Consider the following 27,569-nt stretch of genomic DNA (forward strand, 5'->3'; position numbering starts at 1 on the left):
CCACTGCGCCACCAGGGAAGCCCTACCTGCTTTCTTTGACAAAGGAAAGCAGCCCCCCCTTTCCTAGAGGCTGTGCAATGGCCTAACAAGATGATACTTGTTCTCCTCAAAACTGCCTCTACTATACCTTATTGGCTCCAGGCAAGTAACCAAGATTATACTTCAACACAGCCTGAAAAGAAAGGTATAGTCTCTGCTTAGGGGAGAAATAGACTACCTGTCAAACAAATGACAGGATCTGGCCACTATATATCAGCAAGAAACAAGGGAATATGTGTAAGAGTGGGTTTTGGGGATATTAGATGGGGGGAATAATATAGGGCTGGATAGGGGAGAATTCACTGATATGGGGGTATTCTCCCATGATTAAGGATTCAATGCTCTAGGACCTAGAGCTAGTTTAAGCACACTGTCAAGTTGGCGCCTTGAAACTTGGTCATGACAGTGGCCTAGAGTATGTGAGGTGATGTTGCTAGTCAACTTGACATTACGTTAAGCAAAAAGGACGTATGCATTAGGGAAGCAGGAATGTTAGAATGGATTTACCATGTACAGCCTGGAATCTATCACTGATTATGTTCCCTGAAGGACCCAGAGCTCATTCCCACCTCTAAGGCAGTAAGAAATATACTACTGCTAGGTATGCCAGTTGCTTTAGGAAGCTTGGTGGTGCCTGTTCTCTGCAGGCCATGCCTGCATATGTGGCATGGAAGTTAGGCTGCCTAATATCAATGAGGTTGATGGGATTTCAGAATGACAGAGACCAGTGGCAGGACAATTCTCAGAGGCACAGTGGACATAATTACTGCAATGGGAATCAAAATCAGAGTAGCAATTAGAGTGCCTTGGCCTACATGGATCTATGGTGATTTTAGAGATAAGATAGATGGAGAACTGACCAGGGCATTGCTTGATTTGTATAATAGAAAATTGAGAGCTGGAAAGCTGACATCAATGCTACAATGAAAAAATCACCCAGTTTCTAGAACTAAATTGGTTTATAGACCCAGAATCCATTTACTGAAGGGGAGACTAGGTCCCCTTGAGGAAGAGTCTGGCAATGCCACCATAGTATATATGAAATATATTTTTCTGATCCTTCCCTAAGGGGACCTTTGGTCATTTACCAGAGTAACTGTGCCAGAGGAAAGGGCAATACTCAGGCTTTTCAAATCTGTTAGATATGAGGTCTGAGGTGGCTCTGGCACTGATATTAGGAGACTCAAAATACCATCCTGGTGTTCCAGTTAGAATGGAAGTTATGGGAGCCCGGCGATAAGTGGGGTATTAGCCCAAGTCCAATTCACAGTAGGACCAGTGAATCAGAAGACCTGCCCGGTAGTCTGTAGTTAGTTCCCTAGTCCTTGAGTGTATAAATGGAATAGGTATTAGCTGGAATAGATATCAGCACTCTTACATGGGTTCCCTGCACTATGTAGATTAAGGGCCATTATTTTTAGAAAGGCCAAGTGGAAGTGCCAGAAACTGACCGTTCCCACCCCCATTCAAGAATGTAAATTAGAAACAATGCCTCACCTGAGAAAGGATTGCAGCAATTAGTGCTACTATTGGACTTGAAGGATGTGGGGAAGGCGGTCCCCATCATATTCCCTTTCAGTTCACCTCTATGTTCTCTCAAAACCAGATGGATGATGGTGGGTCGCCATGCATCCAGTCTGGTGACAGTCCCAGTCATGGCTGGTAGGCAGGATATGGTTATCTTTACAGAAGCACATCGATTTATCCTCTGGCATTTGCCATGCAAGTATCAGTTAATAAATGCTTTTCTTCCAATTCCCACCAGTAGGAAGTATCAAAATCTCTTTGTCTTTACATGGCAGGAACAGCATTGAAGAAATGCCCTATGGGAAAGAGGAGATGGAAAAAAAGCTGAAAAATACATTTCTTGCCCTTCAAAGATTCCAAGATGAAGTAATTCCAAAAATGCCTTTCTGGGGCTTCCCTGGTGGCGCAGTGGTTGAGAGTCCTCCTGCCGATGCAGGGGATACGGGTTCGTGCCCCGGTCTGGGAAGATCCCACATGCCGCGGAGAGGCTGGGCCCGTGAGCCATGGCCGCTGGGCCTGTGCGTCCGGAGCCTGTGCTCCGCAATGGGGGAGGCCACAACAGTGAGAGGCCCGCGTACAGCAAAAAAAACCAAAAAAACAAAAATGCCTTTCTGGAGATATCCTACATTACCAAACAACTTGTTAAGTCTCTTTTAAAGGTATGGCCAGCTCAGTGAATATGAAAAAGATTGTATTGGGTTGACCAAACCAATATTTACCTTTTTCTCCTTCCTTGCCTCACTTGCCTTTTTCCCTTCACTTTTGCCTACCTGGGACTTCCTTGCCTCCAATGAAGAATTAGCAGAAAGTTTTGCTTCATGTTGTTTTCTAATAAATCTGAGTTAAGAAAATAGCCCTCCACACACTCCAAGTGGTTGAACCGAAAGGGAAACATAAATATGTAGGTAAGCAGAGATAAGTTTTGAAAGACAGCTGCTCTTCTCTATATAGACCTTCTGAATAGCCACGTAGCATCTGGTCATTTTAATTTATATTTATCATTTAGTTTGTGTCAGCAAGCCAGTGTCCATGAGCAATTATTTCAAGATTGCAGGTACTAATTATTCTAATCTCTTCACCAGAATCCAAATATGATTGACATTCTGATTTGGAAAATATTTTTAAAAGACGGTCTTTACCGTGAATGATAAAGTTTGTGTTGCAGCATTAGTTCGGCAACAGCCTTGTGAAATACTGGGTTTAATCCTCAAACCTTGAAGCACTGAGTATATTGGAAGGCTAGGAGCAAGTTCCTGGCTTTTCATCAAGAGGCAAGAACAAAAGTTTTCTTGTGGGTAACTTGAGCTTTGAGTTTCCCTGGCTTTCTGGTTTAACAAAGCTTTAATGAGTTGGCATTCAGGCAGGGCACAGCTGAAGGCACTGCATTTAATTTAACTCTTCTTTTCTGGGAAGACCTAACCAAATATGTTGAGTAATTTGATTTCTTTGTTCAATAATTACTTTCTGTGTCACTGTATTCCATAACATGCTGTGTAACACAGGGTCTAGAGATGTACATACCAGTGAGAGTGGTTCCTTCAGGAGGATGAACATAGGGAAAATGTCCTTGTAGGCTCTAGGGGCAGGCTTGAGGCTGTTTGGTCAGAACCTTCTGTTGTCCTAGGAATCCCAAGTATGATCTAATAGGGTGATCTAATAGGGAGGTACTGGGTCTTGGTGGGCATGTCCCTTATCTTGTGGACCTTGCCCTATAGGGAAGGTCATAAATGAAGGAAGGCTAGATGGGACCCTATAAAGTACAGGACTCAGGGCAGGGCCTGGGTCTAGGGGTGGAAAGGGAGCTAGGAATGATCAAGGAACAAAAAGACTAGTGAAGCTAGAAGGAGGTAAGCATGGGAAGCTGTGGTAATAAGCTGAGATTGATGATCTAAGCTTTGAAGACCATGAAAAGGCTTTTGGATTTTTTTTAATATCAATTTATTTCTTTCATTATTTTTTGGCTGCGTTGGGTCTTCGTTGCTGCGTACAGGCTTCCTCTAGTTGCAGTGAGTGGGGGCTACTCTTCATTGCTGTGCATGGGCTTCTCATTGTGGTGGCTTCTCTTTGTTGCGGAGCGTGAGCTCTAGGCACGAGGGCTTCAGTAGTTGTGGCTTGCGGGCTCTAGAGTGCAAGCTCAGTAGTTGCGGTGCACGGGCTTAGCTGCTCTGCGACATGGGATTTTTGTTTTATTGGTATCTTGTTTGCCAGTCACACTGCAGTCAGGTCTGTGGAGCCTTAAGTGAGAGTTGATTGGGACCTTGTCTGAGGCATATCTGCAAAGCTTTTGGACAGAAGATCTTTTGAAAGAAGGGACATGAGATTTCAGCTAGTCTGTGGTCAAGCAGAGGTCAAAGAAGACCAAAATATTCAGATGGAGCCAAGGTGATATTGCAGCTCTGAGGAAGGAGCTTTTGTATAGTATGATGCATACCCCTGGGCCTGGAACTGGAAAGAGCACCTGTTCCAACTCACCTGAAGACTGGGCAGGAGGTAGAAGGATGCACACTTTGTTGTGAAGCTGCCCATGTATCCTTTTGGTTTCACTTACAAACACTCTAAGGTTCTTTACAGCAGTGCCCTTGGACACCTTTCTTTGCTCTCTACCTCCCTGTAAACTGAACCACATTTTGTCTGATTCTCAAGTTCTTGTTCTGAAATCCTAACCTGCGGCCTTTGGGTTATGTATTAGCTCTTTGTCTTGCCAACTTTCCAATGTAAGCTTTCCCTCCTGGATTGTGATTTAGCTGGCCCATCTGGCCTCCTGATGCCACATGGCAAACACTGTTCCAGTTCTGACCACTTGGAATCTAGCTTCTGCCCTAGCTAGAACCACCTCTGCCTCCCAAACAGGGAGAAATTGAACATTTTGCTATGAACCACTGGATTCAGAGCACCTGCTTGTTTGCCCTGGCAAAAAGGCAACAGCTCTGCTTTCCTTTACTCCCTAGGCCTGGGGAATATGACACTACAGAAGGAAAATTTAGAGTCCTGAGGACAGATTTCTGCTGGGTCCATTCAGTCATTGGAGGTTGGGATGTAGATACAGACCCTGCTTTCACAGATACTGGGTCTAGCAGCTGCTGTGGGCAGCTAAGCCCGTCCCTGTTCACCCATCCAGAGAGATTTAGAGGGAATTGAGTAAAACTCTCTGAGATTAAGCAGTCATAATGATTCATGAATATCCAGAGCTTTGGTTGGGTATTGGTGGGGGGTTGGGGTGGGGAATGCTGTTGGGTGCAAACTGGTTGCATTTCTGACATAGTGCATTTTAGGAGATGTGGAGGGTGATAACTTTAGAAGCCCAGCAGTCATGTCTGGGGGGAGGAGGGAGCAATGAAGTTCCACCCACAAGAACTGATAGGCATTGTTCCTCTGCCAGGAGAAAGGATTGACAATTCTAGAGCTTTATGGGCTATCCTGGGGGAAATGATCCAAACTTCCACCACAGTTTAGTGACAGCCTCAAGAGTGGATTATGCAACGAACTAGTTCAGGTCACCAGGCTTGAGCCTTCCAATATTAACAAGCCTCTGTATAAGGCTGGAGATGGAACTAGAACATACCGTGACTCCCTCTTTCTCTTGGGTGATAACAGAACCACTCCTCAAGGTGGACACATGTATGTGCACACATGCGTGCACCTGTGTTTGCCTGTCCCCCCTCTGTTTGCCAGCTCCCCCAAGCAGGACACCTATATCCCTATAAGACATTGTGCTTATTTTTATGCAGATTGCATTATTCATGGTCTATTTCTAAAAAGGTACTTACTTAAAGATCGTTAATTGCACAAAAAGTATAGATTAATTTTAAGGATTTGTTACTGGTAATAATATTCAAAAACACCTTCCTCTGGCAAGTGCACTCTTTCCTACAGAGAAACCCTTTGGGAGTGTTTTGCACATGATACTTGCACTATAAAGATGCCCCTGGGCAATCCTTGGTAATAATGGCTAATGTTTAATAGTGGCAGCTGGACTTCTGCCATTTGGGAGGCAGCAGAGTAGCTGAGAGCCTGGCTTTGAGTTAGATGCACCTGGATTCAAGTGTCCACTCTGCCATTTGCAGGCTTCGAAGACTTGGGCAAGTTCTTTAGTCTCTCCGCCTTAAGTTTCTCATTTATGAAATGGGAGAGTTACTTTCTTCCTTAAAGGACTTTCGTGAGGATTAAAGAACATAATAGAAGTAAAGTCCTTAGCACATAGGAAGTGCTCAGATGAATGATATCAAGGTTTATTGGACTTTTTAAAAAAATCACTGTCAGGGGCCTCCCTGGTGGCGCAGTGGTTGAGAGTCCGCCTGCTGATGCAGGGGATACGGGTTCGTGCCCCGATCTGGGAGGATCCCATATGCCGCGGAGCGGCTGGGCCCGTGAGCCATGGCCGCTGGGCCTGCGCATCCGGAGCCTGTGCTCCGCAACGGGAGAGGCCACAACAGTGAGAGGCCTGCATACCGCAAAAAAAAAGAAAAAAAAAAAAATCACTGTCTGGACACTTACGAATGCTCTTTAAATATTTGCCAGATGTTTCTTATATGTAAAAATGTTAACTACTGAAGAATCATTTTAAAAAACCTGTTTTGTCTCCTGCTATTTTCAAATCATGTTTTTTTTTTTCCCAGAAAAATACTTGCAATGTAGAAATATTTCCAGGTACTAGAAGTTAAATGTCTTGTTTTGCTAAGGGCCCCCAAAAAGGATAAATATGATTTGGTGTCTAAGCTTGCACATAAACAATGAGCTATAGCTCACTTAGTAATGGCATCTTTTCAGAGTTTACTAGACTTTCAGCTTCAGTAAGAAGACTGCATGAGTCATTTTCTCCACTTCCCCCCAATTCCACCCCCCCACAATTATACTAAAGTGGCTAAAGTACAGTTTAATAATCTGAATTTAGGTAAACTTAATTTTCTGAGCTTACTTTTATCCTATTTGCTTTAGTAGTTTTCATGATCAAAATGCCCAAAGAAGCTAAAATTATACCTCCTTCTGACTTTTACTCGTTCTCTTATATTTTACTTGTTCTCTTGTATTTCTTTATCTCTAGAATGATCAGGAGGCAATATAAGAAGGCTCTCAAGCAAAAAGGACACACAATCTTTCCTTGTCTGATGAAGCCAACAGTCCCAAAACACATTAATATATCTTCCTCTCTCATTTGAGAGTTGCACAGGCAGTCCCCCTGTTGGAATGCCAGAATTCCAGTGGTTTGTTTGTAGAAGTGAGTTATGTGGAACTCAGAATGCATTCTCCATAGAAACCATGTTGTACATGGTGGTTAGCTATATTTAACCTATAATGCTTTGAAGTGGAGTTCCAACAGAACTATAAGACGTGGCCATTCAACAAGCAGTATTTTTACAGGGAAATATGTTCAGGGGTCCAACTAAGCATGCCAGGAATGGAGCATCTTCCCTCCTTCCCATCCCCCATTTCTGAGCCTCTGTTGCCTAGGGCAGGGAATCTCCCTAAGAGATGATTGGGAGGAGGGTAATGAGGTGTGGAGCTGGAGGCTTTCAGAGTCTGGGGACCAGAGTATGGTGTGTTGTGAGAAGCTGAGAATTTTTCCTTGCTTAGCTTCAGAGTAGCTCCTGACACACTTTTCTTTTACTTTCTTTTTTAAAAAATTTTTTTATTTTATATTGGAGTATAGTTGATTAACAATGTTGTGTTAGTTTCAGGTGTACAGCAAAATGATTCAGTTATACATATACATGTATCTATTCTTTTTTGAATTCTTTTCCCATTTACATTATTACAGAATATTTAGCAGAGTTCCCTATGCTGTACAGTAGGTCCTTGCTGGTTATCTATTTTTTTTTAACCTTTTATTTTACATTGGAGTATAGCCAAATAACAATGCTGTGATAGTTTCAGGTGCACCGCAAAGTGACTCAGCCATACATATACATGTATCCATTCTCCCCCAGACTCCCCTCCCATCAAGGCTGCCACATAACATTGAGCAGAGCTCCCTGTGGTATACAGTAGGTCCTTGTTGGTTATCCTTTTTAAATATAGCAGTGTGTACATGTCAGTCCTGAACTCCCTAACTATCCCTTCCCTCCACCCTTCCCCCCCAGTAACCATAAGTTCATTCTCTAAGTCTGTGAGTCTATTTCTGTTTTGTAAATACGTTCATTTGTATCATTTCCTTTTAGATTCCGCATATAAGCTATATCATACTATATTTCTCTTTCTCTGTCTCACTTCACTCAGTATGACAATCTCTAGGTCCATCCATGTTGCTGCAAATGGCATTATTTCATTCTTTTTAATGGCTGAGTAAATTCCATTGTATATATGTATCACATCTTCTTTATCCATTCCTCTGTTGATGGACGTTTAGGTTGCTTCCAAGTCTTGGCTATTGTAGACAGCACTGCAATGAACATTGGGGTGCATGTATCCTTTCAAACCATCGTTTTCTCCAGATATATGTCCAGGAGTGGGATTGCTGTATCATATGGCACTCTATTTTTAGTTTTTTGAGGAACCTCCATACTGTTCTCCATAGTGGTTGTACCAATTTACCTTCCCAACAACAGTGTAGGAGGGTTCCCCTTTCTTCACACCCTTTCCAGCATTTATTGTTTGTAGACTTTTTGATGATAGCCATTCTGACTAGTGTGAGGTGATACCTCATTGTAGTTTTGATTTGTATTTCTCTAATAATGTGATGTCAATGCGAGCATCCTTTCATGTGCCTCTTGGCCATCTGTTGGTCTTCTTTGGAAAAATGTCTAGGTCTTCTGCCCATTTTTTTGATTGGGTTATTTGTTTTTTTGATATTGAGCTGCACGAGCTATTTGTATATTTTGGAGATTAATCCCTTGTAGGTTGCATCGTTTGCAAATATTTTCTCCCATTTTGAGAGTTGTCTTTTCATTTTGTTTATGGTTTCCTTTGCTGTGCAAAAGCTTTTGAGCTTAATTAGGTCCCATTTGTTTATTTTTGTTTTTATTTCCATTACTCTGGGAGATGGATTGAAAAAGATCTTGCTGTGATTTATGTCAAAGAGTGTTCTTCCTATGTTTTCCTCTAAGAGTTTTATAGTATCAGGTCTTACATTTAGGTCAAAATGGATTAAACATTTTGTGTTTATTTTTGTGTATGATGTTAAAGAATGTTCTAATTTCATTTTTTTACATGTAGCTGTCCAGTTTTCCCAACACCATTTATTGAAGAGAGTGTCTTTTTTCCATTGTATAGTCTTGCCCCCTTTGTCATAGATTAATTGACCATAGGTGTGTGGGTTTATTTCTGGGCTTTCTATCCTGTTCCATTGACCTATATTTCTGTTTTCGTGCCAATATGATACTGTTTTGATGACTGTAGCTTTGGATTATAGTCTGAAGTCAGGGGAGCCTGATTCCTCCAGCTCCATTTTTCTTTCTCAAGATTGCTGTGGCTATTCGGGGTCTTTTGTGTCTCCATACAAATTTTAAGTTTTTTTTTCTAGTTTTGTGAAAAATGCCACTTGATAGGGATTGCATTGAATCTGTAGATTGCCTTGGGTGGTATAGTCATTTTGACAATATTGATTCTTCCAATCCAAGAACATGGTATATCTTTCCATCTGTTTGTGTCATCTTTGATTTCTTTCATCAGTGTCTCTTAGTTTTTGGAGTACAGGTATTTGCCTTCTTAGGTAGGTTTATTCCTAGGTATTTTTTTCTTTTTGATGCAATGGTAAATGGGATTGTTTCTTGAATTTTTCTTTCTGATCTTTTGTTGTTAGTGTATAGAAATGCAACAGATTTCTGTGTATTAATTTTGTAACCTGCAACTTTACCGAATTCATTGATGAGATCTAGTAGTTTTCTGGTAGCATCTTTAGGATTTTCTATGTATAGTATCATGTCATCTGCAAACAGTGATAGTTTGACTTCTTTTCCAATTTGGATTCCTTTTTTTCCTTTTTCTTCTCTGATTGCTGTAGCTAGGAATTCCAAAACTATGTTGAATAAAATGGTGAGAATGGACACCCTTGTCTTGTTCCTGATCTCAGAGGAAATGCTTTCAGCTTTTCACCATTGAGTATGATGTTAGCTGTAGGTTTGTCATAAATGGGTTTTATTATGTTGAGGTATTTTCCCTCTATGCCCACTTTCTGGAGAGTTTTTAATCATAAATGGGTGTTGAATTTTGTTAAAAGCTTTTCTGCATCTATTGAGATGATCATATTTTATTCTTCAGTTTGTTGTTGTGGTGTATCACACTGATTGGTTTGCAGATACTGAAAAAACCTTGAGTCCCTGGTATCAATCCCACTTGATCATAGTGTATGATCCTTTTAATATATTGTTGGATTTGGTTTGCTAACATTTTGTTGAGGATTTTTGTGTCTGTGTTCCTCAGTGATATTGGCCTGTATTTTTTGTTTTTTGTGGTATCTTTATCTGGTTTTGCAATCAGGGTGATGGTGGCCTCACAGAATGAGTTTGGGAGTGTTCCTTCCACTGCCATGTTTTGGAATAGTTTCAGAAGGATAGGTGTTAACTCTTCTCTAAATGTTTGATAAAATTTGCCTTTGAAGCCATCTAGTCCTGGACTTTTTTTTGGCTGTGTTGGGTCTTCATTGCTGTGTGCAGGCTTTCTCTAGTTGCGGTGAGCAGGGGCTACTCTTTGTTGTGGTGCATGGGCTTCTCATTGTGGTAGCTTCTCTACTTGCAGAGCACATGCTCTAGGCGCACGGGCTTCAGTAGTTGCAGCACGTGGACTCAGTAGTTGCGACACATGGGCCCTGGAGTACGCAGGCTGCAGTAGTTGCGGCGTGTGAGCTCTAGGGCACGTGTTCTTCAGTAGTTGTGGTGCGTGGGCTCAGTAGTTGTGGCTCACAGGCTCTAGAGCACAGGCTCAATAGTTGTGATGCACGAGCCTGGCTGCTCCATGGCATATGGGATCCTGCCGGACCAGGGATCGAACCTGTGTCCTCTGCATTGGCAGGCGGACTCTCAACCACTGTGCCACCAGGGAAGTCCCTAGTCCTGAACTTTTGTTTGTTGGGAGTTTTAAAATCACAGTTTCAATTTCAGTACTTGTAAATGGTCTGTTCATATTTTCTATTTCTTCCTGGTTCAGTCTTGGGAGAATGTACCTTTCTAAGAATTTGTCCATTTCTTCAGGTTGTCCATTTTATTGGCATATAGTTGCTTGTAATAGTCTCTTATGATCCTTTATAAATATTTCTATAGTGTCCGTTGTAACTTCTCCTTTTTTATTTCTAATTTTATTGATTTGAGTCCTCACCATTTTTTTCTTGATGAGTATGGCTAAAAGTTTATCAATTTTGTTTATCTTTTCAAAGAACCAGATTTTAGTTTCATTGATCTTTTCTATTGTTTTCTTCGTCTGTATTTTATTTATTTCTGCTCTGATCTTTATGATTTCTTTCCTTCTACTAACTTTGGGTTTTCTTTGTTCTTCTTTCTCTAGCTGCTTTAGGTGTAAGGTTAGGTTCTTTATTTGAGAATTTTTCTTGTTTCCTGAGGTCAGATTGTATTTCTATATTGCTACTTCCCTCTTAGAACTGCATATGCTGCCTTCCATAGGTTTTGGATCATCATGTTTTCATTTTCATTTGTCTCTAGGTATTTTTTGATTTTCTCTTTGATTACTTCAGTGATCCATTGGTTTTTTAGTAGCATATTGTTTAGCCTCCATGTGTTTGTGTTTTTTAGTTTTTTTTCTTGTAGTTGATTTCTAATCTCATAATGTGGTCGGAAAAGATGCTTGATATGATTTCAGTTTTCTTAAATATACTGAGCCTCATTTTGTGGCCCAGCATGTGATCAATCCTGGAAAATGTTCCATGTGCACTGAGAAGAATGTATATTCTGCTACTTTTGGATGGAATGCTCTATCAATTAAATACATCTGATCTAATGTGTCATTTAAGACCTGTGTTTCCTTATTGATTTTCTGTCTGGATGATCTGTTCATTGATGAAAGTGGGGTGTTAAAGTCCCCCACTATTATTGTGTTACTGTTGATTTCTCCTTTTATGGCTGTTAGTATTTGCCATATATATTGAGTTGCTCCTATGTTGGGTCCATGTATATTTACAACTGTTGTATCTTCTTCTTGGGTTGATCCCTTCATCATTAGGTAGTGTCCTTTCTTGTCTCTTGTAACAGTCTTTAGTTTAAAATCTATTTTGTCTCATATGAGTATTACTACTCCAGCTTTCTTTTGATTTCTATTTGCATGGAATAACTTTTTCCATCCCCTCACTTTCAGTCTGTAAGTATCCCTAGATCTGAAATGGCTCTCTTGTAGGCAGCATATAAACAGGTCTTGTTTTTGTATCCATTCAGCCAGTCTATATCTTTTGGTTGGAGCATTTAATCCGTTTACATTTAAGGTAATTATTGATATGTATATTCTTATTGCCATTTTGTTAATTGTTTTGGATTTGTTTTTGTAGGTGTTTTTTCTTCCCTTCCTCTTTTGCTCTCTTCTCCTGTGGTTTGGTGACCATATTTAGTGTTATGTTCAGATTCCTTTTTCTTTTTTGTGTGTATATCTATTATAGATTTTTGGTTTGTGGTTACCATGAGGTTTTGATATAGCAGTCTATATATAGATAAGATTGTTTTAAGTTGTTAGTCTTTTAATTTCAAATGCATTTCCAATATCTTGCATTTGTACTCTCCTCATGATTGCTGTTTTCTTTTTTAAACATCTTTATTGGAGTATAATTGCTCCACAATGGTGTGTTAGCTTCTGCTTTATAACGAAGTGAATCAGCTATACATATACACACATCCCCATATCTCCTTCCTCTTGTGTCTCCCTCTCACCCTCCCCATCCCACCCCTCTAGGTGGTCACAAAGCACTGAGCTGATCTCCCTATGCTATGCAGCTGCTTCCTGCTAGCTATCTATTTTACATTTGGTAGTGTATATATGTCCATGCCACTCTCTCACTTCGTCCCAGCTAACACTTCCCCCTCCCCGTGTCCTCAAGTCCATTCTCTATGTCTGTGTCTTTATTCCTGTCCTGCCCCTAGGTTCTTCAGAACCTTTTTTTTTTTTTAGATTCCATATATATATGTTAGCATGTGGTATTTGTTTTTCTCTTTCTGACTTACTTCACTCTGTATGACAGACTCTAGGTCCATGCACCTCATTACAAACAACTCAATTTCATTTCTTTTAATGGCTGAGTAATATTCCATTGTATGCATGTGCCACATCTTCTTTATCCATACATCTGTTGATGGACACTTAGGTTTCTTCCATGTCCTGGCTATTGTAAATAGAGCTATGATTGCTGGTTTTGATATCATATTTGTGTGTGGATGATTTCCTACCTCTACTGTATGTTTGCCTTTACCAGTGAGCTTTCCATTCGTCATCTTCTTGTTACTAGTTGTGGCCTTTTCTTTTCAGCCTAGAGAAGTTCCTTTAGTATTTGTCACAAAGCTGGTCTTGTGATGCTGAATTCACCTAGCTTTTGCTTGTCTGTAATGCTTTTGATTTCTCCGTCAAATCTGAATGAGAGCCTTGCTGGGTAGAGTATTCTTTGTTGTAGGTTCTTCCCTTTCACCACTTTAAATATATTGTGCCACTTGCTTCTGGCCTGCAGAGTTTCTGTTGAGAAATCAGCTGATAACCTTATGGGAGTTCCCTTGTACATTATTTGTTGCCTTTCTCTTGTTGCTTTTTATTTTTTCTTTGTCTTTAATTTTTGTCAGTTTGAGTACTATGTGTCTCAGTGTGTTCCTCCTTAGGTGTATCCTGCCTGGGACTCTCTGTGCCTCCTGGATTTGAGTGACTATTTCCTTTCTCATGTTAGAGAAGTTTTCAGCTATTATCTCTTCAAATATTTTCTCAGGTCCTTTCTCTCTCTCTCTTCTCCTTCTGGGACCTCTATAATGAGAATGTTGGTGTGTTTAATGTTGTCCCAGAGGTCACTTAGACTGTCTTTCTTTTCTTTTTTTTAAATTTGAATCTCTTTTTTAAAAATTAATTTATTTATTTATATTTTATTTTTGGCTGTGTTTGGTCTTTGTTGCTGTGTGTGGGCTTTCTCTAGTTGAAGTGAGTGGGGGCTACTCTTTGTTGCAGTGTGCAGGCTTCTCATTGCGGTGGCTTCTCTTGTTCTGGAGCACGTGCTCTAGGTGCATGGGCTTCAGTAGTTGTGGCACATGAGCTCAGTAATTGTGGCTTGTGGGCTCTAGATTGCAGGCTCAGTAGTTGTGGTGCACGGGCTTAGTTGCTCCACGGCATGTGTGATCTTCCCGGACCAGGGCTCGAACCTGTGTCCCCTGCATTGGCAGGCAGATTCTTAACCACTGCACCACCAGGGAAGTCCCTGTTTATTTTCATTCATTTTCTTTGTTCTGTTCCATGGCAGTGATTTCCACCATTCTGTCTTCTGGCTCCCTTGTCTGTTCTTCTGCCTCACTAATTCTGCTATTGTTTACTTTTAGCGAATTTTTCATTTCAGTTATTGTACTGTTCATCTGTGTTTGTTCTTTAGTTCTTCTAGGTCTTTGTTAAACATTTCTTGTAACTTCTTAATTTGTGCCTCCATTCTTTTTCTGAGATCTTGGATCATCTTTACTATCATTACTCTGAATTCTTTTTCAGGTAGATTGCCTATCTCCACTTCACTTAGTTGTTTTTCTGGGCTTTTATCTTGTTCCTTAATCTGGGACATATTCCTCTGCCATCTTGTTTTGTCTAGCTTTCTGTGATTGCAGTTTCCATTCCATGGGTTGTAGGGTTGTAGTTCTTCTTGCTTCTGCTGTTTGCCCCTGTCTCGTTTTGGTTTCTTCTTTGTCTTTGGATGTAGGATACCTTTTTTGGTAGGTTCCAGCATTTTTTTGTCAATGGTTGATCAGCAGTTAGTTGTGATTTTGGTGTTTTCTTAAGAGGAGGTGAGGTCACATCCTTCTATTCCACCATATTGTCTCCGCCCCCAGGTATTTACAATACAAACCAAAACAGACTTGTTCTGACTGCTCGATGTCTCCATGGCAACAATCACCACAGCCGCTTGGCCCAAAGAACTCAGCAAGGCGCTTGCTCCTCCTCTGTTCCCACAACTACCACCACCTCGGAACAGTGTGCCACACTCCCAGCCCACAGCACCCCAGCTGACCAGCGATACCTACCCAAGGCTCCTAGGTGCAGGTGGCCCTCAAATCCCACCATGCCTGCACTCCCTCCACCCCCTCAGTCCTTGGCATGTGTGACCCTCCTTCTTTTTTTCTTTCTTTTCATCCACTGATCCCAATTATTGATCCTCTTCCTTCTCCCTCTACTGCCACAAACAACCTCTTCCTTCAGAGAAGGATTTCTCTCTTCTCATTTTGGATCAGAACAAGGAGTCCCCTCTACTTGCCTGGTCCTGAAGCGAATACACAGAATACACGGAGTCAGATATTCTATGACATTAACAAAAAAAATTTCCATCTGACCTTCTTCTCAGTGTTGCATGTAGGTTCTATAGGTTAAGGTCAAAACCCTAGTTAATGGTAAGTCTTTTTCTACATAAGGAACTGGTGCAAGGTTTATCCATATTTCAGTGGGAGTCATAGATTTAGGCTTTAATGATAAATGTTTCATCACGAGATGTGACTGATGGAAGTTTAGGGATGAAGAGCATGACTGTGGGGTTTGTGTAGCACAAAATAGGGTAAAATGACAGTGTGAGTAGCACCCCCTAGTGTTGAGAAGAAGCTGTAAGTAGAGGGGAGGTGTTTGGGGGAAGGGGAGTGTCACAGAATTTGTCTTTACTGCTTTGCTCTCAATCCACTCATGCAGGAGTAGGATCCCGAGATCCTGGGTTCAGCTGTTAAGAGACTTCTGAATAAAGTGCTTAAATTAATTCAAGAGGCAGCATCCAGCGATGAAACCAAAACTAAGATGCCATCAAAAAAGACCGAGGAGAGAGGTGAGATCCAAATGGCCAGCAATGAGAGATAGACAGTGGAGGAAGCTAGGCTGAAGCAAGGGACTCCTGGTGGACCCTGGAGAGACTCCTATCTGCTACCTGGGGGAACACTATAAGCATTTCCTTTCCTTAGACTCTCAAGCTTTATAAGGGAAGGAAGCTTTTTTTTTTTTTTGCGGTACACGGGCCTCTCACTGTTGTGGCCTCTCCCGTTGTGGAGCACAGGCTCCGGACGCGCAGGCTCAGCGGCCATGGCTCACGGGCCTAGCCACTCCGCGGCATGTGGGATCTTCCCGGACTGGGGCATGAACCCGTGTCCCCTGCATCGGCAGGCAGACTCTCAACCTCTGCGCCACCAGGGAAGCCCAGGGAAGGAAACTTTTGAAGGCACTGAGTAAACTTGCATATCATTCCTCAGATCACCACCAATTCTGCCTGAGCTGAGGACAAGAGTGGTAAAATAAGAGTGAGGGGCTTCCCTGGTGGCGCAGTGGTTGGGAATCCGCCTGCCAATGCAGGGGACATGGGTTCGTGCCCTGGTCCGAGAAGATCCCACATGCCGTGGAGCAGCTGGGCCCATAGGCCATGGCCGCTGGGCCTGCGTGTCCGGAGCCTGTGCTCCGCAACGGGAGAGGCCACAACAGTGAGAGGCCTGCGTACCGCAAAAAAAAAAAAAAAAAAAAAAAAAAGAGTGAGAAGCCTTTGAATGCAGATATCTGAACAGGTGAAATAATCAGAAATAAAAGCCACAAGCCTTAACAACCAGATATAGGGCAGAGTTAGTCACTGGCTGCCTAGATGCCCTTAAGTTTTTAATGACTTCAGACATCTCCTTGGTTTGGACCTAGTTTGATTTTCTGACTCTGGCTACTCTGATTGTTTGTTGAAGTTGATATTTGCCATCATGCTGGCCCAATTCTGTGTAAAGACCAGGTTTCACTTATTGTCCTAACCCTGACTCCTTTCTGTCCTACAGAGTTTGGTGAGATATGAGGAGGACCAAGCCACTCAGCTCCTGGACTTTCCTCCCTCCTTTCATTTATCTATTGAACACTTACTATGTGTCAGACACTGCAATTAGATGCTGGGGATATACTAGTGAAAAAAACTGACAAAAATCTCTGCACTTACGGAATTTACATTCTAGTTGAAGAGGCAGACAGTAAACAAATTGCAAAAATGTAATCTGTGATATATGGTTCTAAACCAAGAAATGAGATGGTGGTTAAAAGTGTACATAGGGTGACCAAAAGGGGTGACTTTTGAGTAAAAATTTGAAGGAGATTATATTAGTCTGGTAGGGCTGTCATAAAAAAAAAGTACTACAGACTGGGGGGCTTAAATAGAAGACATTTGTTTTTTCATAGTTCTGGAAGCTGGAAGTCCAACAGCAAGGTGCTGGTAGGATTGATTTCTGGTGAGACTTCTCTTCCTAGTTTGCATGTGGCTCTGCACTTACTAGCTGTGTATTTTTTGGAAAGTTACTTTACTTCTTTGAGTCTTGGTTTCCTAATCTGTAAAACTGGAATAATAAAGAATCTACCTCAAAGAGCTATAGTAAGGATTAAATGAATTAAAGCCTGAAATGTGTTAGAATAGTTTCTGGTCCATAATAAGTAGCAGATAAATGTTAGCTCTTATTATTATAAACATTTGCCTTCCTGGAAATTATATACATTACCAACTAGCCAATCTTTGGTAACTCCAAATGTGTGGGTTGCCTATCTCTCTCCTGTAGGGTTCAGATGGGCTTATCAGGCTTTCACAGACAGCAACATAGAGTCACAAATCAAAGGGCAAACTAAGTCCATTAGGAAAAGATAAGAGCCGTTTGATGGGAACACTTGGTTTGCATAAAAAATTCACAGGGCCAGAGGTAGGTTCAAAGTTTGGGGTGTAGAGAACCAAAGGTTTGGAGTCAGACAGAGGCAGGGCAGAGTACAGAGGAAGAAGGAGAGTTCAGTGTGACAGCAGGCCAGAAAGAAATGAGATGGTGTTCAGGATGGCTGCTGCAACGCTTCACCCCCCTCCCCTAAACTCCCCACCCAACTCCCTCAGGAGAGCCTCAAGAAAGGCCCTGGCCAGGGTCTAGGATAATTTTTCAGTGGGAGGCTGATTCCCACTACCATTTTTCTAGCTCCATAAAATCTCCATGGTATTAAGTACCATGGGAGAGGGAGCCAAGGTGCCAACCAGCAGGTGTCTAATATTTCTATTTTGGGGACTGGGAGATAATATGTAAAAGTGGGTAAAGGTCTAGATGGACTAGGCTCAGCAAGGACCAATGGAAGACAGGATGAATATGCAGAGATGGGAATAATTAGATATCAGCTTCTATAGGGTGGATAAAGATTTTGAATATGCCAAGGAAGACATATTTCACTTTTATGCAGGGATGAGTGAAGCAGATGTTTCATCTCCAGTACAGCCTCAATCCAATAGTCATTGGTGCCTTTGAAGGTATTTTATACACCTCCATTGGTAGTCTGTGGCTTTTCTAGGTACCAACCACTAGGGTGTTACTAATAATCAGGAATTTGGGGGTAAATAACAGTCTGGAAGCTATGAGTTATGGAATGGTATATGTTGGGTAATGAAGCAATGCTGTGAATTATTATATGAGATTTTTGTGGTGATAAGGAACATTGACCAGCCAAATTGTCTGTAAGAAGTGTTTACAGGCTGGTGTGGAGGCATAGTGCCTTTTGCTTGTGTTTGTGGAGATTGAGGGACCATTTTGTAGGGCAGCTTCCTGTTGCTTGTTTTTCTGTATAATAAAAAAAATTGGGTGGTCTTTGTCCCTGATTCCTTGTAAGGAGACTCTAAATGCTTGGAATTCCCTGAGTGATAGGAGTGTCTTTGTTATTCATGTAGGTCCCTGGATAGTTTCAGGTTGGGAGCTGGCAGTGCTGGAAAGACCCAACCATGTGATTAAGTTTTGGGAATTTGAGTCACATTATATTAACCTGACCTCCCAACCTCTGGAGAGAGAAGGCAGCTGGAGACTGAGTTCAATCATTTGGCCAATAATTCAATCAATCATACCCATGTAATGAAACCCCAATAAAAACTCTGGACACCTGAGCTTGCTAGTTTGGTAATCATACATTAATGTGCTGGCAGGATGATGCATCCTGAGGACATGGAAGTTTCAGGTTTCCTCTGAGATCTCATTCTTTGTGCTTCTTCATTTGGTCAATCTTGATTTGTATTCTTTATAATAAAACTGGAATCATAAGTACAGGGCTTTCCTGAGTTCTGTGAGTCATTCCAGTGAATTATGGTGTCTGAAGGAGTAGTAAGAACCCTGAAGGTTTGTAGCCAGTTGGTTGGAAGTGTGTGTGGCCTTGGTTACAATACAAATTTCTAAGTCAATATTAGGATATTTGAAGCCATACCATGAAGTTAAAACATGAAAAATCTATGTCTATATGACTGTAGAGACCAGTTTCAACCCAACTGAGACTTTTAGTCTCTTAGTTATAATGTTCTAGAAAGAAAGTTTGGCTTAGCCAAATCTATGAATTATTCCTCTAACTTAGGTAACATTTTTTTCTCCAATTAACTGCAAGTTTTAATGCCATGGGTCTGAGGCAAGGTAGCCAGGATTGGGGTAGAGGTGACCAAAACCTTCCACTTCCAGAAGAACCCACTTCTCTTCTTGAGGTGGTCATTTATTTGAGTGATAGTATAGATAAACAGGGAAGGAACTTTTAAATTACCTGGTGAACTCTCAGGAATTGTAAGACATTTCTGACTGTTTTAGGGACCTGCTTAGTAATTTCTGAGAGATGACCAAGTGCCATGATAACGTTTCATAGTAGCTGACCAAGGTGCATCATCTTGAAGGCATTCTTCCACTTTTCACTTGCCTTATGTGAATGAGGCTCTAGGCACTGGAAGTTGTGGCATCATCAAGCCTCCTGTCAATAGATCTGGTCAGAAGGAGTGGGACATGGTCTCAGATGGTAACTGTGGCTCCAGCAATTTTGATAGAGGGGCACTCATCAATTTTTCTTACATTGGAATTCATGGACAAGAACTGAAATTGCATGGCCCAGATGCAACTGACCTCATTCCTTAGCAAAATCAACAAATGACATCATTGTGCCCTTGATGGGTAGGGCCATCAAGCACATTGCCTAGCACTATCAGAAGACCTACACAGTTCTGGATCACTGCTCAGCTCTCTGCAGTCCATGCAATTCATGAGAGTAGGTATGTGATATATTTTCTCTCAAATCTGAAGGTTAGAATAAAGTAGTTTCCAGAAGTGCAGGTGAATTTCTCTGGGAGTGATGCTTGCAGTATGCTGGGGTATGTATGATGCTAATGAACAAGGGCTTGGTACTCTACTCCCATCCTTGCCAGCTGTGTGGAGAGTGTCATCTGTGGGAGTTGGAACGTTGGAACTTTCAACATTGTCTCTACCTTCCACTCCAGCCCCTTCACTAATATGAGCAATGGAAGGCCAAGAAAACTGTGAACCTTAGGGAATTTTGTCCCAATATCACTCCCAACCAGTGGTTCTCAGGGGTTGAGCCAGATGGGGCATCTTTGAGGGTTCACATATTCTGAGAACTATTGGAAATTGCATCCTGAAGTGGCCTAGTTAAAATAAAATAGACTGAGGCTAGGCTAAAAAATCCAAGTAGGGCTAGATGAGAAGAACTGATCAAATTATAAAGGTGAACAGGCTAGGGAATGAGGGTCAGCAATGCATGCGAAGGGTAGAAGCAAGTGGAAGAAAGAAAATCTGGAGGAAACCTTTGACCCAAAGTCCACATGCTCATGAAGGCATTTTATTTGGTATCCATGGCTGTTGATGCAGGTATGCTGGAATCCAATAGAAGAGCCAAAGCAAAATGAATGTGCAGCTCCAGCATTGTCAGTATCAAGTCTTTTCAATTCTACATCTTTATCAACTTGCAAATCTGTCCTTCCCTCTCTCCTATGCAGTTGCTTTCTAAGTTTTGGAGATTCTATCAAATACTTCTCAATCTACTTCTATGGTGACTAGAGTGGTACATCTAAAACATGAATTTGATTTAAGTACCTTCAAAGCCTCCTCATTTCCTACAGGATTAAATACTAATGTCAGATAGCATATAAAGAACACTATTATCTTGCCCCTGCTTATTTCTCCATCCTCGTCTCTCACCACTTCCCCTCTCTCTCTAGCCACAATGACTTATTGGTATTTCCTGGAACATGCCATTCTATTACATTCCTTCATGACTTAGGTCCTCTGTATATTGTCTGGAATGTTCTACTCTTGTATGTCTGGCAAATTCCTACTAGTCCTCTAAGACTTTATGCCTCTCTGAATTCTTTTCTGACTACCAAGGCTACATTCTTTACAGATGTCTTCTATTTTAGCACCTACTGCAATGAGTTGTAATGATTTGAAAATCTGTTTCTAGAGAGCATGGGCCATGTCTAATTGATTTCTGTGGTTTCAGAGCCTGGCACAGTGCCTGACACATAGTAGGATCTCAAATTATCTCTGAATGGGGAAGTGAAATGCTTTCAAAGCAGGAGAAACTTGTCAACAAGTTCATGTTGTTGATAATCTCTTGGATTCAAGGTTTGATGTCTGAAGTATGTGATATTGATTCCTTCATTAATTCAACAAGTGTTTATTGAACATCTACCATAAGCCAGGCATGGGAATACAATGATAAACAAAAATAGTTGTGTTCTTCACTGCTCTCAGGGGGTTGAGGATTTATTGGGGGAAACTGTTACAGCATTTGTTTGAATTACTACCTAAAATAGAACATATTCTGGGTTTGTCTCATCATGTCAGCTGGAGATTTTCTCTAACACAAGGCTTTCTGCAATATGGGGTCAAAGCCTTTGCCTGTTGGGCTACTTTGGCTTCATGAATGCTGCAAGTTTCTCTCTAGTTCTTCAGCACATAAAACTACAACAAATTCAAACACAGCATGTAAAATAGTTGAACATCTTATTTTAATCCAAGCAAAATGTTGTCCTCAGAAATATGTGGACTTTACATCAATGACTTTATAGTTTACCAAGTGCTTTTGCATTTATAGTGGTATTTGGTTTTGCTTGTAGGAAAACCAAAGGAATATAGGGGGAGCATTCAAAAATCAACAAAACAGGATCACTTTCTTAGGCTATAGGGACTACCTTTAGACAGTGAGACATTATCAATATATATACCCAAGAAAATAAAGATTCTGGTCCCCCTGCTAAAAGCCAATATAAGACAAACTTTTAACCTGCATTGTTACTGGTGGAATGAAAGAAGCTGCCAGGTCCTGGCATGTTGAAAATAGAAAAAAACAAAAACCCAAAAAATCCAAAACATAGCTCCTGTGAAAATCAGACATGAGAAAGTTCAAACAAACCGAAACCAGGCTCCTGTTCCTACAGGCTCCTACTATCTTGATATCCCCTGAGGGTTGGGTTCTGTTTCCTTCTCTGTTGGGGTTAGCTATAAACAAGGACAAACTTGGAGTCAAGGTGACCAGTGATGTACAATCAGTTAGGTCCGTTCAAAGGCATACTGGCCAGAATTGCAGGGGATAGACATTCTGTTTTAAATGTCGCTTAAGGCAGGGGTTTATCTTTCTTGAATTTGGCTATGCTGTTTTCCCTTCAGTCCCTCAGCTGAAGGTGATAACTAACTAGGAATTGCCACAGAATGGAGAAGCAATTTTCTTTCTTTTAAGTAGCATGCTGTTGTGGCAGAGACACATGGCCACAAGGATTCAATTATAAAACTCTCATTTTGATATATAAAAAGATTACAAACAAAGCACAGGGCAAAATAAAGTTGCAATTTCAGCTTGAGTCCAAAGTAGTTGACAATCTCCTAAATTGAAGCTAAAGTTATTTTGCTTAATTAGGAGTTTAAAAAATCATTTCATAAAAGTCATAGTATTATGTACCAATTAGTCTATTAATATTTTTCCCCCTTTCTGAGGATCTCAGAGAAAAACAACATTTTTCTTGATCATTTCTTTAAGATAAAAATCGTAGGCCAGGTAGAGCTTTCAAGCTTCTTTCTAGGATTTAGAGAAGGAAGGAAGGAAATGGGGAGAGGATAAAATTGCAGATTATTTCATACCTTTTACCAGTTCTAAACAGAAACCTACTCTGGCCTTTTGATGCACTGGTTTTTCCAAAAAAGGAGTTTTGATTTGGCCTAAAATCCCTCTGGAACCATTGTCCTATCCATTTAAATGCAACCCCAGGAAGGCTAGTATAGTGATACATTTCACATATAAACTTTAGTGTAAAATAACTTAGTGTACAAAACGTTGGATTCTTTATCTCAACAGCAGCAAATATGTGTGTACAAATGGGAGCTACTTTTCTCAAAACTGGACTCTGTCCATTTCCTGAATTAACTTTACCATTGTCGTTTGGTTGTTGTTTTTGATGGGCAGAGGTGCAATTGGGATGAGGGAAGGGAGTTCTTGCACTGGTCAGGTGGCCAGGCAAGTTTACCAAGGAGCTCACTCTGGCTCCAGAAAGGGGAGTAGGTCATCCCTACTTCCCGGAACTGTATCACTCCCACTCCCTGAAACCGGGAGCGGATCATCCCTACTCCTGGAAACTGGGAGCGGATCATCCCCACTCCCTGCTGAAGAAGGAAGGCCATCACTGCCTAGCTCTCTGCCACCTGCGACTCTGGACTTGATTGTCCCCATAAGACCTTCACAGGATCTGAATGTGGCCGATTTCTTCATGTCTCCAAGCTTCCTGCAGATGGCAGAGCCCATGGTGGACAGGGCAGCTGACGTCTTTTGTTTCATGTAGGCTTTGGAGACCTGAGCATCGTGCCAGCTCTTGGAAAGATTCTGCCTCAGCCCCACCAGGGCCGTCAGGTCCAAATTCCTCTTGAGCTCCACGCAGCGTCTCTCTTTGGCTGCCAGCGCACAGCGTAGGGTTACAATTTCTGCCTCCAATTTACCAAGCTTAGATTTGAACTCCTTTTTCTCTGCCTCTGTGAGATCCTCTGGTTCGGCAGTCCGCTGGGATTCATACGTGGCTGCAGAGGTCTCTATCATGGCACCTGGCATAGACTGAGAAAGAAGTTCTTCATGAAGAGAGTCCAGGTCCAATTCTTGGTAGTGATAGTCGAACTCATAGCCAGAGGAAAAGTAGTCTTGGCCAGCAGAGTCGAAGTCTAGGCCTTCAGGGTCAGACTGTAGGGTGGGGTGGGACGGATCCATAACTTGGCCAGTGGAATGGATGCTGTGGCCAGTGGGTCAGTGTCCTGGCTGTGGAATAGATGCCTTGGTTTACCGGGTCCACTTCCGGGTGGGGTTGGGTGTGTGGCTGGTGGGTAGGGTAGGTTGGGTTGGGGTCGTGGAGGCAGAGGTGGGACTTTCTGGCCTGAAGGGTGCAGAGGACAGAACTTGGACTCAGTCTGTGTGCCTCCAAAGCTCATAGTGGTTTAGAAATCACAACGTCTCTGTGAGGTAGGTGCTTCCACAATTGTCAGGGAGAAGAGGTATTTTCCCTCCTGCCTCAGAGGTGACTGGTCCTGCCCTTCAAACCAAGTCTGACTCCCCTTACGGACCTCTTTCCACCACAGCAGCCATTTTTAAAACCTTGAAAATCAGTTGAACTTTTTGTGCTAACAGAAATTTATGACAAAGCCTCATACATAAAATAAATAAAAACTGCCTCAAAATGGGGCAGGGAGTCTAGGACTCCTGGTCTTGTACCCTCCTAATTTTCCCTTCCCAGGTTCCCAAAGGGGCCTGAGAAACTCCTGGCACCACTCATAAGGTGTATATGAAGGACCCTCAAAACTCTTAAGTCCAACAGTGCTCCCACGGCATGAAGTATCAACAGTGGCAAAGGTTTGGGATAGTGGAACTTAGAAAGTGAGTCTGACCAGTCACAATTGTCTGTTATTTTGGGGAGGGAAAGGGAGGGAGAATGAGTAAATCTATAATAATTATGTCAAGTTTAAGCTTAAGAAAAGCAAATGCTACTGTACTATGAGAATTTAAGAGAGAAGAAATAAGATATATGCAAATAGTGCATGGGTTTTCAATGTTCCAGTTGCATTTTCTTTCTTTTCAAAGCATCCACTTACATTTCTGAAGGCATCTCTGTCCATATACATGGTTATCAGTTGTGGGAGGTGGTCTGCACAGAAAAGTAGTAGTAGTTGAACAGGATCTGTCAGGATGCCAACGTACCATATCCCCTACTTCTATTCAGAGCTGGTAATTTATACAGTGGAAAAATCAGAACTTCAACCCAGTAACGGCAGGTGGTCAAGTATCATTTAGCTCATTGCCTGGCTGCCCGTTACCAGGGAATAGCCTTGAGCAAGTCTTAGTTTCTAGTGGTTTTGTTGGATATTCTGGTAGTTCTTGCAAGCATTATCTTGTGGAACCTTATATGATCCTCAGCAAATTTCAGCTGTTTGCCATACTCATGTCTGTAGCTATAATGAAGCATCTAGCTGGGCATCCAAACCAACTTCAAACCTTTGGATTTATACTTAATAATCCTTTCATATAGCTCAGTAGTGTTTATTATTGTCTTACTTTGAAGTATGTGCCTCCCTGGATTAAAAAATGAGGATTGTCCTTGTTGGAAACATGAAGGCTAATGAGGGATTTGGCTGGGTGTATAAAGGCCTGAAAAGGACAGTAAGGACTGCCTAGAAACTGTTTGTTTCAGAGGCTGAACTCTTCCTCAGCTGCCTGCAGAATCACTAGTGTTTTCAGGAATGTTCTGACCCTGAACCAGTGCTCTTCTTTTAAAACTGAGGATGAAGGGTAAAGAAACCCCTGAATTACACGGAGCATACATTTGTCTATTCCAAGTTGAGATTCCAGATAACCAGATTTGAGCTTGCACTTGATTATCCTTCTCTGAATTGTTTCAGCCACCAACCTCACTGCCTATTTTCTTATTTCTATGTTTCCTCACCCTTCAGTTCAAAGTATGAAATCTTTTGTTAAGCTGTGATTCTTTTTGGTAGAGTAATGATTTCCCTCATAGCAAAATTTACCTGACCTCTCTGAGCAACTTCGTTTCCATATCCCAAGTCAAAACATGGCCTCTGAATATTGGCCATAAAAAGAAACGAAATTGAGTTATTTGTAGTGAGGTGGATGGACCTAGAGTCTGTCATACAGAGTAAAGTAAGTCAGAAAGAGAAAAACAAATACCGTATGCTAACACGTATATATGGAATCTAAAAAAAAACAATGGCTCTGAAGAACCTAGGGTCAGGACAGGAATAAAAATACAGACGTAGAGAATGAACTTGAGGACACAGGGAGGGGGAAGGGTAAGCTGAGATGAAGTGAGAGAGTGGCATGGACATATATACACTACCAAATGTAAAATAGATAGCTAGTGGGAAGCAACTGCATAGCATAGGGAGATCAGCTCGGTGCTTTGTGACCATCTAGAGGGGTGGGATAGGGAGGATGGGAGGGAGATGCAAGAGGGAGGGGATATTGGGATATATGTATATGTATAGTTGATTCACTTTGTTATAAAGCAGAAACTAACACACCATTGTAAAGCAAATGTATTCCAATAAAGATGTTAAGAAAAAACCAAAAAACAAAACAAACAAAGAAAAACATAGCCTCTGAAAAGGGGCCTCCTAGCTAGTAATATTCTGACCTCCTGAGTAGGCCTGGAAAAATAAGTTACACAATGGAACAGTCCATTTTATTAGGCTTATGCATAACCACATACAAAATAACACATAGGTTTTGAAAATGTAGATCTATCAAATGAAATTTTACTTAATTTATAGTGAATCTAACCAACTGTTTGAATAAACTATCTTTTTAAGATGTAAAATACCAAACTATTGCCCCATGATTTTAGAACCTCAGTTCTCTAGATTAGACAATGAAATAATCAGTATTCCACAGAAAGGCTCACAAAACTGTTCATCTGAAACTGAAAGCTTTTTGATGCTATTTGTGTACTAAAAACAGCCAAAATATTTGATTCAGTAACCTCTGAAGAAAGAGCTTGAAAATTATTTTTAATTCCACAATGGATTGCTATATTTTTTTCCCAAGAAAGACGTTATTGACCAATTTTTTTAACATCTTTATTGGAGTATAATTGCTTTACAATGGTGTGTTAATTTCTGTTTTATAACAAAGTGAATCAGTTATACATATACATATGTTCCCATATCTCTTCCCTCTTGCGTCTCCCTCCCTCCCACCCTCCCTATCCCACTCCTCTAGGTGGTCACAAACCACCGAGCTGATCTCCCTGTGTTATGTGGCTGCTTCCCACTAGCTATCTATTTTACGTTTGGTAGTATATATATGTCCATGCCACTCTCTCACTTTGTCACAGCTTACCCTTCCCCCTCCCCATATCCTCAAGTCCATTCTTTAGTAGGTCTGTGTCTTTATTCCTACATTGACCCATTTTTAGCAAAGAATAAACTTTGAATTATTTTTCTAGTAAGGATGATGGATTTATACCAATCCTTTGTAAATGTAAAGGTAAATGATACAACAAAATGGTTTATGTTTTAGAAATAAATTACTGAAACTTGAATGTAAAAGCAAAGTCATCCCACTCACCAGGTCTGGGTTGTTTGGGGATGGAAGGAGCGAGATTGTGGTAATTGATACTTGAGTCTAGAAATGATTAGGGACTTGTACCAGTGTCAGCAGTTTTAACCACTTGACTTCTTTTGTTATGGAACGTCGATGCAGAGCTTCCTGATTACATCAGCTCTTGTAAAATAATCCACATTGGTGGTTCAGATTGCTTCTAAATAACTGACAACTCACCCTGTAGTCCAGTCATTTGCACTGCTAGATTTAACCATAGTGAGTTCTCTAGGACTTTATTTCTATGATGACAGAACTACTACCATGAACATTTTGTTCATTTTAGCTGAAAAACAGGAAAAATATTTAAATGTTTAATTGGGCCTGAAAATAAGGCATATAGTTGAAAACCTAATCCAGTAAGAATGTTTCAAGAGTAGGAGGAGAAAATTGGTAGTTAGGCTTTTCTTGTGGAAAGCCATAATATTATATTTGATTTCAGTTTGCAAGTTATTTTCATAACTGTCTCACATCATAGCCCAGCTCCATCTGTA

The 27,569-nt window shown here is 41.2% G+C and overlaps 2 protein-coding genes across 2 annotated transcripts in view; one reads left to right on the plus strand and one right to left on the minus strand.

Annotated features, from left to right (window-relative positions):
• RANBP6 (RAN binding protein 6) overlaps positions 1-27,569 on the plus strand; it is a 286,493-nt gene that overhangs the window by 32,837 nt on the left and 226,087 nt on the right. The window lies entirely within an intron of this gene.
• On the minus strand, positions 22,960-23,664 carry TPD52L3 (TPD52 like 3). Its single transcript, XM_060101699.1, has one exon. It carries the CDS (start codon positions 23,524-23,526, stop codon positions 22,960-22,962), a length of 567 nt encoding a protein of 188 aa, XP_059957682.1. The 5' UTR covers positions 23,527-23,664.

This window comes from Mesoplodon densirostris, chromosome 6 (assembly GCF_025265405.1).
Source record: "Mesoplodon densirostris isolate mMesDen1 chromosome 6, mMesDen1 primary haplotype, whole genome shotgun sequence".
Taxonomy (NCBI): Eukaryota; Metazoa; Chordata; class Mammalia; order Artiodactyla; family Ziphiidae; genus Mesoplodon; species Mesoplodon densirostris.